This window comes from Salarias fasciatus, chromosome 11 (genome assembly GCF_902148845.1).
Source record: "Salarias fasciatus chromosome 11, fSalaFa1.1, whole genome shotgun sequence".
NCBI classification, from domain to species: domain Eukaryota; kingdom Metazoa; phylum Chordata; class Actinopteri; order Blenniiformes; family Blenniidae; genus Salarias; species Salarias fasciatus.
In genome coordinates, this window is record NC_043755.1 from 17,695,744 (window position 1) to 17,710,221 (window position 14,478).

Consider the following 14,478-nt stretch of genomic DNA (forward strand, 5'->3'; position numbering starts at 1 on the left):
AAATGTATTGTTTGACATGACATGCCATTGCCAATTAAATGCATACGAAGACACGGCTGCCTGAAGAACTTCGAGGTTGTAGTGTTGTGGTTTCTATTAAGGCTTCTTCTCCTCTGTGCTGGTGTGTGTTTGTGCAGGTCAGTTCTTACCGATGGCAAAAAGCTCAACGCCAGCTTTTCTCAGGCTCTCTGCAGGAGGTATAACATCATCTTGGGACTTCCCGTCCGTGATGAGGATCCCAATCTTTGGTACGCCGACGCGTGAGCCAGATTCAGGTTTGAAACAGTTTTCCCAGATGAAAGTCAGAGCGAGGCCTGCGGAGTGTGACAGAGAGCAGTGTGCAAGAAAAGACAATGAAGAAGAGAGCAGATCCAGAAAAAAAGGAACAAGATCACTGATTACAGGTGGAGCACAAAATTATTCAGCGTTACTCAGTCAGAAATGCACAGAGTCGTGTGAGAGATTAAAGCACCTGTGAGGGTATTCCCTCCTTTGTAGGGCAGGTTCTTGACAGCATCAATGACGGCATCTTTGGTAGAAAAAGCATTCAGATGCCACTCTATCCTGGGATCACCGCTGTACTGAGCCAGACCTACAGACACACATTGACACGCACACGCCTTGTCGTTACCACCATATTGGTCACAGGACGGCCCCATCTGTTCAACAGTGAAAGTCGCCGCGACGCACCGATTCTTGTCTTATTGATGCCGACATCAAAGGCATTGACCAGATTCTCCAGGAACATACGGACCAGCCGGAAGTTGATGCGACCGATACTCCAGGAGCCGTCCACCAAGATCACGATGTCTGCGATGGCCTCGGTGCGGCACACAAACTGAACTAGAAAGAAATGAAAGAGGGAAAACAGGCTGGCATGAATTCCAATGGCCTCCTCCAGCACAGGAATGGGAAAAGAAGGCAGAGGGCGAAGTATTAAAGAGTGAAAAGACCATCAAATAGATAAAAGCACAATGCTTTCAATCAGAATGTATAGGCTTCTCTGGGGAAAAAAAGACACAATAAATGTTTAAGCAGGCAGGTTCATGTTTTCTTTATTGAACAAAGGCCGTGCAATACAAAACATTAGACACACATCACTGACACAAACACACAATCCTCTGCATCTGCTCTTTTGATCTTTCTCCAACAACATATACAATATAGTGGATTATGTAAAAGTTGCATGCCGAGAACGTCCTTTGAACTTTTGTTCAAACTTTTTCTGAGCTATCAACCTGGTTGTCGGTATTAATCACCAACCATGATATTGGAAAACTGACTGAATTTATATAGGAGACATACTTTTAAGGGCGCTTCTGCTGCTGAATTCAGAAGCGAGTGTAGATATGAGTCAACACTCTGGAAGTTATGCACATGTACACACACACACACACACACACACACACACACACACACACACACACACACACACGCACAGTCTCGTATTTCTATCCTTGTGGGGAACTTCCATTGACTCCCATTCATGTCTAGCCCCTAACCCTAACCCTTACCCTAACCCTAACCCACACCACAACAAAGCCTAACCCTAAAGAAATGTTTTTGCACTTTTACTTTTTTCAGTAACAACAACATGGTCAAGAAAACACTGTTTCTCCTACTTAGGACCGGAAAAAGGTCCCCACAAGGCACGTCGTTTCACGTTTTGCTATCCTTGTGGGGACATTTGGCCCCAACAAGGATAGAAATACGAGAACACACACACACACACACACACACACACACACACACACACACACACACACACACACACACACACACGGGTTTGTCAAACTTTAACTGTTCTATACCTTAAATATTGTCATAAAATGCAGTGAGTTACATAAAGTGCACTTTCTTGTTTTACATAAGCACACACACACCCATGCACGCGCACGCACACACACACACACACACACACACACACACACACACACACACACACACACACACACACACACTAATTCCCATTTGTTCATCCATTCATCATAATTCAGTACCTGCTTATGTTGTCATCCCGCATAGTACAATATAATAAAAATGGACAAATCCTCTATAAGTCGCATCATAAATCACTTTCCTGTCCACAAACGCAGAAGAGAATAAACCACAACATGCTGATAAAGTTGAACATTTGTCTCTTAATGAGGAAAAGCCATTACAGAAAAAGCTGACTGTAGCAAATGTGAATTATTGCTTTGCATTTTTGCCCAAGATATGGATTATGTAGTGTAGAGATGCATTATGCCTCTGTGTGGATAATTCAGCCTCTGCTGATCAGTAAGTATGCTTTTCAAATATCTTCACTAGTATAGCAGAGAGAGAGCTTTAATTTCTCACAAGAAGAGGTTTGGTGATCATACTAAGATTATTGATGGCATAGAATACAAGAGCTGGGATCACTTCAGGGTTGCATTAACAAAATGCTGGACACACACAAAAAAACATTGAAATATTCATGTTTTCAAGAATTCATTAACTAAATTTTGCCATTTTTGCAGTTGCTGAAAATACATTGATAAAATAAAAAAAAAAACAGTGATAATGATAAGGCACACAGGTATCTGTTTCCAGAAGAAGGGTTTTTTCCAGACGGAGCCTTCTGTCTGCTGTCTGTCTGCTGTCGGAATGTTTGAACCATCCATCTGCTGCAGGCAGCAGATGAAGGAGAGAAGAGGAGACAACAAGGTCGAGAGCTAGCCGATGACAATCTTTGATTCGCAAAGGCATCTGATATGTGCCATTGAAGAACACGAATGCTTTGAAAAAGTAACATGAGAATTAATATGCAGAGAGGAGAAGAGAAGAGAAGAGAAGAGAAGGAAAAAGAGAAGAGAAGATGCAGCTTAGACGGAGTTTCAAGAAAATGGAAAACAGCTACAAGGCCAAAGAGCATTAAGATGAATCTTTGTAGAGCTGCCATTTTTGCCAAAACAAACAAACATGGCCTTTAAAAGAAGCTTTAAGGTTAAAGAATATATCTCAAGCACCATACCCAAACACTGGAAAGAGCTTCTTCAGATGAAATACAACACACACACACACACACATACAAAGACACATAAGGCTTAGCAACTATTCCTTGACACAAAATGAGAAGCATTCACAGGTTAGTATCTATAGAAGCAGCTGTTGACACTGCGGTAAATAGTAAGGTGTGGGAACTTAATGGTGAAGACAGACAGAGTCAGAGAGGGAGAGTGAGACACTCTTAAATGTGAAAAGCCATTAAGTCTGACGAAGAAGGTGGTAAACAGAGGATTAGAGGGCCGCTAATTACAGCTAATTACAGCTCGCCGGCCATTCCCAGGTCTATTGTTGCCGAGGTGGTGAGAATGTCAACGAGGCAGAATGCCGGTGTTTTAAATCTGAACCAGTAATCAAGGCTGCCCCTGTCCTTCACATTATTCCCGCTGACGTCGATAAACAGCCTGTTTGGGTGCATTTACGGGGTCTTTTTCTTCTTCTTCTTCAAGAAGCCAGTTGCTGTCATTCATTCTCACCGGATTTGAAAAGCAGTTACGCAGCAAGAGAGCCAAAATCAAATAAAATACTCTTTTTGATGAATGCTTCTCTTTATCTCTGATAATTAACAAGTAATCAAGTGAAAAACATAAAATCAGTGATGGTTATTCTCCAATTCAAACTGAGACTGAGACAGACACATATTGCTGAAAGAAAAGTCTTTTTTTTTTATCTTTTTTCAATGTTACACAGATCGACTATCAAAGTACCAAAATGCACAGATATGACTGAGAATACGAAGCCCACGTCCAACATCTGCGCCTATAAAAGAACCATTTGGACAAAGGGATGCTCCTATCACATGTCTGTCTCCAGTCAGACCTAAACCCTAAATGAAAATGCCAGACAGCCAGCGTGCTCAGAAGCTCACAGAGCTGTGACTGGCCTCAGTTTACAGCAATCTGAAAAAAGTTGCTCATGTTGCTCCTTTAACACCCAAACAGCCCCGAGAGAAGCTTCAGAGTCTACGACTGATGTTTAACATCGATGTAACTACCAATTTTAATAAGACACATCACTAAAGTTGAAACATCTGCAAACATGTCAGATTATTGTGGAGCAAGACTTGAACTTCTCAGTACAAATCTAGTTATCTTGCATTTAAAGTCTAATACCACATGTATGTGACTGATTGTTTCACGTGAAGCACAGACTGAAACCACCAACGTCATCCGAGGTTGGGTGTGGGATGGCGCACGCTGTAGACAACACTATTTTATCACTGAATCTGATAATAATTGATAATAACTTAAAAATGTAATACATTATGATAAAAATATTCTGAATGTTTCCAGAGTCTCTTGTCTCTTCAGGTGTTGCGGAGGTTCAGGAATCACAGTCTGCTCAGTCGAGTCAGGTGTTGCTAAACTCGGAGTGTGTGAGAATGTGTGTAAGGATGGGTAGGTTGCTCGGATCATTCATGAAATTTGATAACTACGATTAAATGTTTTATCGCTGTTTTTAGCTGCTTATGCCATTTTAGTCATTCAGCGCCCCCAGCATCAGGCGTCTGTTGCTCACTGAGTTCCTCCCACATATCAAACCTGCAGCGGCAGTGAAAGCAAATGAGTCTGTCCATGTTGAATAAAACTCTATTTTCTTCTGAGGCTTTCCTTTATTTGGAATCATTCATGCTTAACTCACTGAGATATGGGGTTGGAACCTCAACATTTATCACCCGCAGGGAAATGCAGCGGGCAGGTAACATAGGAGGACGTGACATGTATTTTAGTTGACAAACTACTGAACCGTTCTATGATCTAAGTGTCACATTTGTCACCTTGAACTACAAGACCTCTAAAAGATTGATATAAATGTTTCACGGGGATACTGTGAAAGCTGCAGTGAGCTGCAGCGAGGGTGGCCGGTGGTTGCAGACTCCCTGAAGAAATCCATACATGCACATGCAGAGGGAGAACATGCAAACCTCAAACAGGAAGAACTAAATCGAGATGCGACGACAGAAAAAGATGCAGCCCATTAAATGTACCTCTGCTATCCGTACACAGACCGCTGCCAAACGGAAACAGTCCAGATAGGAAAAAAGTGTAAATCGGAAAGTTAAAAAAGGATCCACTTACGTACATATTAGTGTTTTAATAACAACAGATGTCAGATAGCGTGTTCTTCAGTTCCCTGCTCTCTGCTTGACTGCCAGACAACAGCAGGCTATTCAAACGGGCCTCTGCTCCGCATAAGCCCCATCTGCTTTCCTTTTACTCCTCATCCCTATTTCTCTCTCCTTCTTTTCTCTTCTCGACAAGCATCTCTGCTGAATGTCGGAGTGTTTTCACCGTGGCGAACGGTGAGCTGCGTTCCAGTGTGGCGCGACAGAAAGTGTGGAAGACAGAAAGAATCGCGGCAAAGCGCATTTGGGTGAAACACCATGAACGTGCTGACAGTCTCTGTGGTGCCAAGTTGTTCTTTTATTGAACTCTACGGTTACTTGACACGGTTCCTCTCTGCCTCTCTGCACTCATCCATCACGTACCTCAGTGGCTCGCTAATAAGAGGCAGGCTTCCGACGTCTTTCAACACAGTTCAGCGGCGGGATTCAACATGGGACTCTTTGGAACAGCCTGCATGTTTGCTGCTCAGGTGGGAGTAACAACCTTTTTCACAAGGTTTGTCACGGAAATGTATTTGTTTAAAGTTATAAACGTAACTAGACTGAAGCATCCAGACATGATCAAATCTTAATATATGCCTTACAAATGACCAGCTTGCTTTATTTTCATCATTTTCTCATGTTACCAAAAACGTCTGAGCTGTTGCCATATTGAACATTGGCTCTCCATAAAAGTAGAAAAAAAAAAAAAAACACTTTCCACTCAACAAAACAGAACTTAGCATTTTTATCTTCGTTTGCTGAAGTTTCTTCTTCTGCCATGGAAACTGAGCTCATGTTTTCATTTTTTCAGTGTTGGAATGCGGAGAGATGGTTGATATCTGAGCAAGTGTTTCTGCGTGCATGAGTTGTGTTGGCATCCAGAAATCTATTTATGTGTTATTTAATGTAGTTATGGGAACTAAACCATACATAGCTGCTAACTCAGATTGGAAACTTGAATGTTTGCGTGTGTGTATTCCTTGCTCTCTTCTCAACTATGCGAGATATTCCTGCCCAAATGTGGTTTTTAAAAAAAACTGCCACATAAAGTGTTTGTGGAATAAATAATCTATGACTATGTGAAATATCTGATGAGTTGTACCAGTACTTTATATTTTTCAATCATTTAATGAAACATAAAAAAGGGCATCCTTTCTTAATTTAATTTTTTCATCTTTTGAAGGAAAATATAAGATCACATTGACTAACCAAATAAATGTCAAAACATGGGTTTTTCATTGAAAAAAAAGAATTCCCACATCATATGCAGTGGATTTAACTGTTAGAATCACTGTGTTGAAGTAAAGTTTGTCTATTCAAAACATTTCAACATGTTTGTCTAATTCAACTAAAATAAACACACTCCGTTACTATCGTTAGCCAGAAAACAAGCTCCAGTCCATTCTCGTTTATTGATCTTTTGCTGATTGTCAGATGGCATCAAGTCCAACAGCCACGATTCTGCACTGAATGAAGCAGTAGATGGATTGATTAATTTGGCATTTCAAATCAATGACTATATAACAAATAAATGCAATTCATCCATCTTAATACTTTTAATACTATAAAGCTTATAAAATATATATATTACAGCACTTGTAATTTAAAGAAAGTTACAGTGGAAAAGCACAGAGCCGCACTGCGGCGAGTATTTCTCAAATAATGCGAGTCATCAAGCTGAATTCACAGATTTGTGTCCATATTCACTGATTGCAAACCACAAGGTTGGCTGAACTGCATCTGAACTATATTTGCGTGGAAGCACATGATCAAAGAAAGAGTCCGATCGAATCTATTTATACACGAGCACAGTTGGACATACGCTCAGCGTAACTGGCACACAGTCACGTGATCAGACAGACTGCTGCTCAACGAGAAGGAGAGAGAGCGAGAAAGAGAGAGACTACCCACATTTTACAACTCATAGCCCATGGCGCAGTCTGCAGTGTCTCCTATCATCTCCCAGACAATTGAATTAACTGGTGGGAGTGGAGGAATGGGTTTCAAAAATGTGACTGCAACAATAGGAGCCACTGTTGGCTCCAGTGAACGGAGTGGAGACAGACTGCAGGGAGAGAGACTGTGAACCGCTGAGAGGAGTCTGCAAGTGGTGAAAACCGGTAGCTGGAGCAGGAAAAGTCGAAAAGATACACAAGCACGCATAAAACGCAGAGAGGTTTGAAGTGTAAACTACACAATCTCCTCAAAGAGACGGGATTAATTAAAGCAAAGCGGATTGCTTTGTGATCTGATACTCCGGGGAGCTAACGCGCTCGCTCAGACTCACGGATGGAGCCGGGAGAGAATTGAAAGAACAACACAAACAAACAAATAAATGCACGCAACACATCCTAATACATAAACACTTGTGTGGTTCGGAAAACTTCTCCAGCCGCTTCCTCCTCGCTCTCGCCGCCTCTCTCTGTTCTCATTAACAGTCGTTCTTTCCAGCAGCTCTTGATTTATTGCTGACCCCCATTTAGCCAGGGATCAGACAGAGTGTGCTGTCATTTCAGTCTCTCTTTAGTTAACTTTTATTTCCCTCGCCGCTGTGATTGTGTTTCAGTGTCTGGAATTAACATTGAGGACGGTGACGGGCATACCGATGGACGCACTGTAGCCGCGAGACATCAGTGAGTTCTCTCCCTTTGGTCTCTTTCAATGGTGAGGCGGCTTTGGAGGCGGCCGGATAAAGCTGAGTCATGCCCAGCAAGACAGTTTCACGAGATTGAAATGATTGATTTTGACATATTACTCAACATGAGATTAACTTCAGAGAATCAATGGAAAATGTAAATAAGATCTTATAGAAGCTAAACTGTCAGTTTGATGGTCACGCTTGGAAGATGTTTTCTTTATATATAATTAGAAGATGAATAATAAAGATTGGATTGATCTGTCCGGACTGCTGTTTATTATGTCAAACATTTTCTGTGAGTTGAAGCAGAAACGTGCCCTTAGAATCAATACATTCTGGTCTTTTCCACCTAAACTACGTGTGTGCCTTATAATCCGGTGCGCCTACTGTATGAACCGTGCAGCCAGTGCAGTCAGGAGCCTTGTGGTGTGGTGTGTGTCGGCAGAAGGCAACACCGAGAGAGATGGCGGTAGTGCAATCGTTGGGACACAAGCTGCCAAAAGAACCCAAAGAAGAAGAAGGACCCCAAAATCAATGGCACAGAAGAGGAGGAAGCAAGAAGATGAAGTCCAGAAGTCCAAAAAGAGTTTCTGAGGGAACAAAGCAAGGTGGTTACAGTTCGAGGACAAAGTCCAACAGCGGGTTGTTGAACAGAGAACAGCAAGTAGAAGTGTCTCTGCAGTCTCTATTCGACTCAAAACAGCAGCAGTAGCGCATGACATGAATATCCACAACACACTTTCCTTTTATAAAAAGACATAATTTCTCCATCTGCACAAGAACTACTGTCTCACAGAAACCGCCAAAGGATTATGAAGAAATGCTGGCCCTTTTCCACACCTACTGCAACAACATGGGAGCATTAGATGACAGAAGGTGAAGTTACGCAACTATCTGCCAGTGGATCGGAGATGCCTGGGCTCAGGTATCAGTCTCAAGTATCTCATTCAAACTTTCAAAAAGGCCAGAATCATCACGCAAAGTACCAGTAACAGCAACGAGACGGACTCGGAAAATGATGAGAGGGATCCGGGCTGCTTAATGCCGAAATCACCCAAAACACTGACGATGAAGACTTTGATGGATTTGTGGAAGAGAGCTGAACTGAAAAAGTGAGTCTATCGTTTTGCGTTTGATGTGTTAGAAATGAAAATTGTTGAGTTATTGTGAATAACTGGAATAATGTCTGACTTTTGCTGGTGCTTTACTTAAAGCTAGGGTTGGCAATCTGAATGAGATACATTTTTTTTAAATACTGGTTAAAATTATCTTTATGACCCGATGGGAAGCAATTTATAGCGTGTTTTTAAAGGGGTCATATTATGCAAAATTCACTTTAAAAAGGTTACAGTCATATTGCCTCCCAGAGCCTCTGTATGATCCCCCAGAAGTGAAAAATTCAGTCACCTCCCTCAATTGTGCGCTCCACTTTTAAGAAAATATACACTCAAACACTCGGTTCTGAAATCTCCCTCTTCTCGACGTCATGAAGAGGAACGCCACTCCCCCCCCCCCCCCCCCCCCCCCACCCCGGAAGAGAATCCAGCCTTTGGCTGGCCCCCGGATAGGTCGCTCATTTCGGCTGTATTTTCTCATCCATCGCCAGTGTTTTCATAAAGTCAGCTCATCCACTGTCTTCAGGTGGGTCAGCTGACGAGCTGACAGTTTTTGCTAACTTAGCCACAATTAGCTCGGATGGGAACGTAGCGGAGCTCCTCTCCCCAGCAGAGAGGCACTTTGAGTCGGCCGCGGCTGTGACAGCGCCCGGGCGTCTGACTTCCAGGAGCCGAGTTGGGGCCGATTGGGTAAACGGCCCGGAGCTTCTCCACGGAAGCTGGTCCCGAAGCCGGCGGAGACGCACAGCTCGCGTGCGGCCGCTGGGCCGCTCCTCTCCTCACCGGGAGGCTGTTGAGCTGTGGAGCCCAGCGGAGGCGCACTGCGCGCGGGGCGCAAAGTCAACACTCACCGGCAGCGCCGTCCGGATGAAGAGGGCTGCTCCTCTGAGAGGCTCTCTGCTCTCGATATCACACGAACACATGATATAAACAGAAAAAAAAAACAAAAAAACACACACCTCATTTCGCTTCTGCAAGGTCGCTCAGCCACATTGATCTGTAATTTATAGACTTCCAGCAAGGATGAGTACATGGTTTATGTTTTGATCTCAAATGAGTGCTTTTCTTTATCCAATAGTTCCTTTTGTATGGTTCATTCTATATAAAAACGGTAATTTCCGCGTTTGCTACTGTCCGGGACCCTGTTGAGCTGATTCTCGTGCCTCCCGAGGCGGCGTAATAACAACATATAGGAAAAAGTTTACGTCCGTGAGGTCGTGCATTGTGTTTTATTTTGAAACTTCCGGTGTAACTTCCTTTAAGGTCCTTTCTTAACAACAGTGAATTTACGAGGTGGGCGTGGCCAGATGCGTTCAAGTTCATCACGGAAAATAGGCTGTCAAAAACAGGCTGTTCTGAAGAAGGCTGCTCTGAAGAAGGCTGCTCAGAGCCAGTTTTTAGAATGCTCAAACTCCAAACATAGGACGAATTTGGGGCAAACAAACTTGTATACTATGTTTTTGGGTGCCCGTGACCTATATAATGTGATTGAAAAATAGCATAATATGACTCCTTTAAAGTAGTTTGGAAAATATCCGCTACCTACAGCAGGAGTAAAACGTGAAAAACAGCAACCAATAGTCTTGCCGGGACAGCTTTTTTTAGACCAATCAAATCCCTTTCGCCGTTCGACCTGCTGCCTGCGCGTACATGTCAATGGCGTGCACTGACCCTGGTTCAGTTCATGCTACATGCTAGTTTTACAAGATTGGCAGCCCTAGCTTTAATTTGCCTTATTATTTATATACATACTTATTAAAAAATACGGTGTGTGTTTCTATAAAATCCCCACTTACTGAAGTAACTGGCTAAAGAATACTGCTCTGAACTGAATGAAAAGCTTTGTCCTGCTCGTTGTCATGGATACAGGATTACCCAGCCCTTCAGTGCTGGACATGAAATTACAGTTGCAGAATAAACGCCACCTTAATTTTATCAGACTTGTCGAGATGTTTATCGCTTATCTCAGCTGTTTTGATGCTGTAGTCATTTGTTCGTTACGTGTTTCTTTTCAGAGCAGGTGTCACGGGGATTTCTGCATGACTACTGATGGATACTGCTTGCTCAAGCACTTTCAGCTGAAAATATTGCACTTTAATGACCGATTAACTCTGTTGCAGCGTGCTCACTAAGAGGGACAATTAAGGATGAAACAATCCAACTGCTCATGTTTTGGTCAAATCACTAGTAAATTAACTTCACTCCCTTTTTAAAAGAAGTGACTGTAACTGTAAGCAAATATGCTCCTTCAGTATGTGCAGTGTGATTTCCTTACAAACCATTTATCTTTTTCGGAATTTTTCACAGCAGAAATCTCATTCCGTTACTATGAGTAGCACTCGCATTAAGCTCCACATTATCATTAACATTACAAATAAATGATGACTCAGGGTATCACGCACAACACCGGGACCCTGAAGCTTCAGCAGGGAAATTAATGCCAAGATGTCTCCTGTGAAAAACATCTAAACTTGTGGAGGTCGTTGTAAGACAGTGTGATTTTTTTTTTCTCTAAGAATCTGCACATAACTCTGCTGAAAACACACAAAAAGTGTAAACACTAAAAAAGAAAAATCCTTGATTCTATTAATGTTTCATCTCAACTCGTGGCAAGACAGAACACAAGCAATTTTCTCAGAATGTCAAGGTTGTCCTTCAAGGGAGCTTTACCTCAGGCTTGGTGCTTTCAAATTTGATTACAACTAATGTGTTAGTTGCTCATGCAGACCTAAAGTTTGAATTAGCAACATAATGCACCTTGTGAGAAAAAAAAATCCTTCAGTAAAAATAAAAATTTAAAGCTCCAACTGGCAATTAGTTACAAGGAACGGAGAAGAGTTATGTCAAAAAGTGAAGTTTGGCTGAAATGTAACAAATTACAGGCATAAAACAAAAAAAAGTGGAGAAATCACAAGCGTAACAGGTCCAACAGTTGCTGGTCTAAAGACGTGTTTGTCTTTTTAAAAACCTCCAGCAGGCTCCCTCTTGTCATTTTTATTCCCATCCCACAATATTGCTCAGTGTAAAAATACAGAAATACAGGACAACCAGCCAAAACTTGTGCTTAGTGAGTTTTTCAAATGAGAATTTGAAGCAACACTATATTCATTTTTTAAATGCACTTATATTTTTGTGTTTTGTAAAGTAACCTTAAATTCTAATGTCTTTCATCCCCACAACACAGTAATCATATTTTAAAAGAGGAGAGGATACATAGACCCTAACCCCGCCTCTCCAAAGTGCACACTGCTATTGGTGAAAAATAAACAACCAAGACGAAGCACAGGTCTGACTGTTGCGCTTTCTCAGTAAATAAAGATGAAAGAAATGAAACAGCCATGACAATGAAACCTCTTAAAACCCACACTTGAATGAGCCCAAAAGGTGGTACAAAAGAGCTCAAAAAGAACATTTTCCTCCGTTTTATGAACTTGTTTATTCAGTGAAGAGACAGGAAGCAGTTTGATACACCTGTCGTTTGCTCAGTGGCCCTCAGAGTAACTCAGACAAACTCCGCCGGGCGCTCGCATTCATATTCATGCGTGAGACGCTGCGGGCCTACGTGGGTCTGTGTGTGTGAGCACAAGCGCAGCGATCCACTGGGTTTGAAGGTGTAATCCGACAGCTGTTTTCAGATGGTTGGTGTTGCTCTCCCTGCTCGGTCTCCTGATCTATAATCCACTGTCTGTTCCACTTCACCGAATACACAGACTTACTGACAGAAATAACACTAGACGTATGCCCAAAGCAATGTGTGGACTATAAACTCTCTTTTTCACTACTTTTCCACCTCATGTCTTCCTATCTACCTGTCTGTGCTCTTTTCTTTGTTTGCCTTCCTCTAATCTCTCTCTGCCTACACACACATACACACACACACACACACAAATGCATGTTGAATAGTGTGCTAGTATTTTAGTTCTTATCGTCTCTGGTTATTTTTTAGCCTCTTGCACACATTGTAGTCTTGTGGAGGAGGGTGTGTGAGTTACAGCGGGGCTTTTTGATCACCGTTCAACACAATACCAGCTTAATTATTAATTACGCAGTGGGGACTGCCTTCCAGAACCACCTCCATTCTTCTTCTCCACTGCTCTTTCGCCATCCGTTATTTCGTCCTAGTCAAGTCTGAACTGCTGTTCGTATGATAGATGTATATATTCATCAACTCAAGGGAATGAAAGTGAGCCAGCAAACTGTAGAGAGAGAATTTACTGCAGTTACGCTCGTTGTTATGAGTCATTGGAAAATCATGGAGATATATGCAAAGCCCAGCTATGATTTGTTTGTGTTCGTCAAATGTCACAATGTCCTCCTTGTAACCCTTTGATCGTTCTTCATCAAGAATTGGAGGGAGTCAGTGAAAAGAAGAAAGAGAGGAAACACACATACATAAAAAAACATATTAAGGAGACAAAAGAAGAGGTTTTTCTGCTTCCTGCCCTCGACACATAAAACAAACAGGAGGGCAGTTCACTGTGAAAGATTCGCAAATTATGAAGAGGTCTAAAACTCCTACCAAGTCACCAGTGACAGAATTTACGATGAGTACTTCTCATAACCATAACTCCAAGTCTGGGGTTCTGCGACCTGCAGCTTTGGAGCCAGATGTGGCTCTGTAGTGGCTCCCTGCAGCTTTTACAAGACGTGCAACTAAACACTGATATCTCTTTCTAATTTTGTTTAGCAAGCAAAAGTCTTCCAAAGAAATGTTCCTCTCACAGGTGGAGGACACAGCTGTGACATTTGTATAAGTTAAAATGTCAGTAGAGTAAAAATGGGTGCAAATTTGTCTCTGTGTCGACAGAATGGATATGTCTTTTTTTTTTTTTACTTTATTTGTGCCTGCCAAACCGTGGCGCATAGAAGAAAATAACCATAAAGAGATGAGAAGGCAACTGTGTTTGCCTGAAATGAAGTTATTTCCTGCTGGTCTGAGAGAACACCAAACCCTGCTGTTAGGGGATTAGGATCTATTGTTTAATTGCAGATATAAGAGAAGACTTCAAAAATTAAATCCCAGAATCTTGTCAGAGCGCTACAGGACCAAAACATATGGCTCATAGTGGCAGGAGATTGTTGGCACCTCTGGCACCCATAATCAGACATATTATATATATTTGGTATTTTAGCTTTAGTTAAATAGGATCGATGAAAAACTTTAAACTGTATTAAACAGTGCATGTTCAGTGTATGTGGCTGATGCGGAGGTCCCACACATCATCTGGGATTTGCAAGCTCAGGTCTACTTCCCATGCCTCTTTGAGTTTAGACAGAGAGTCGGGTCTTACTTGGTGTAGGGAGTTATAGATTTGTGAAATTCTATCCCTTGCTGTTGGTCAAGAGTGCAGACAATCTTCAAGTGGAGAGGAAGGTGGTAGGGTTGGACACGTGATCAAATGTTCTGCTGTAAAACTACAGGCCTGTAAGTATCCAGAAAAGTGGAATTTGGGAATATCAAAATCCTTAGTTAGCTTTTCAAATGACGCAAATGAGTTTTCAACAAACAGATTAGAGAAAAGTACAACACCCTTATTATGCAAAGTTTGGAAGCCCGGCTCACTTAAGGATGGCAAAAAAAAAAAAAGGAT

The 14,478-nt window shown here is 42.1% G+C and overlaps 1 protein-coding gene across 1 annotated transcript in view; it reads right to left on the reverse strand.

Moving 5' to 3' along the window:
• The window catches only part of col14a1a (collagen, type XIV, alpha 1a), a 139,957-nt gene that overhangs the window by 94,045 nt on the left and 31,434 nt on the right, over positions 1-14,478 (reverse strand). The window contains exons 6-8 of the mRNA XM_030102838.1: positions 691-843; positions 473-592; positions 150-314 (exon numbers count right to left, since the gene is read on the reverse strand). Of these exons, the coding sequence (XP_029958698.1) occupies positions 150-314; positions 473-592; positions 691-843 (438 nt within the window). The remainder of the gene's footprint in view (positions 1-149; positions 315-472; positions 593-690; positions 844-14,478) is intronic.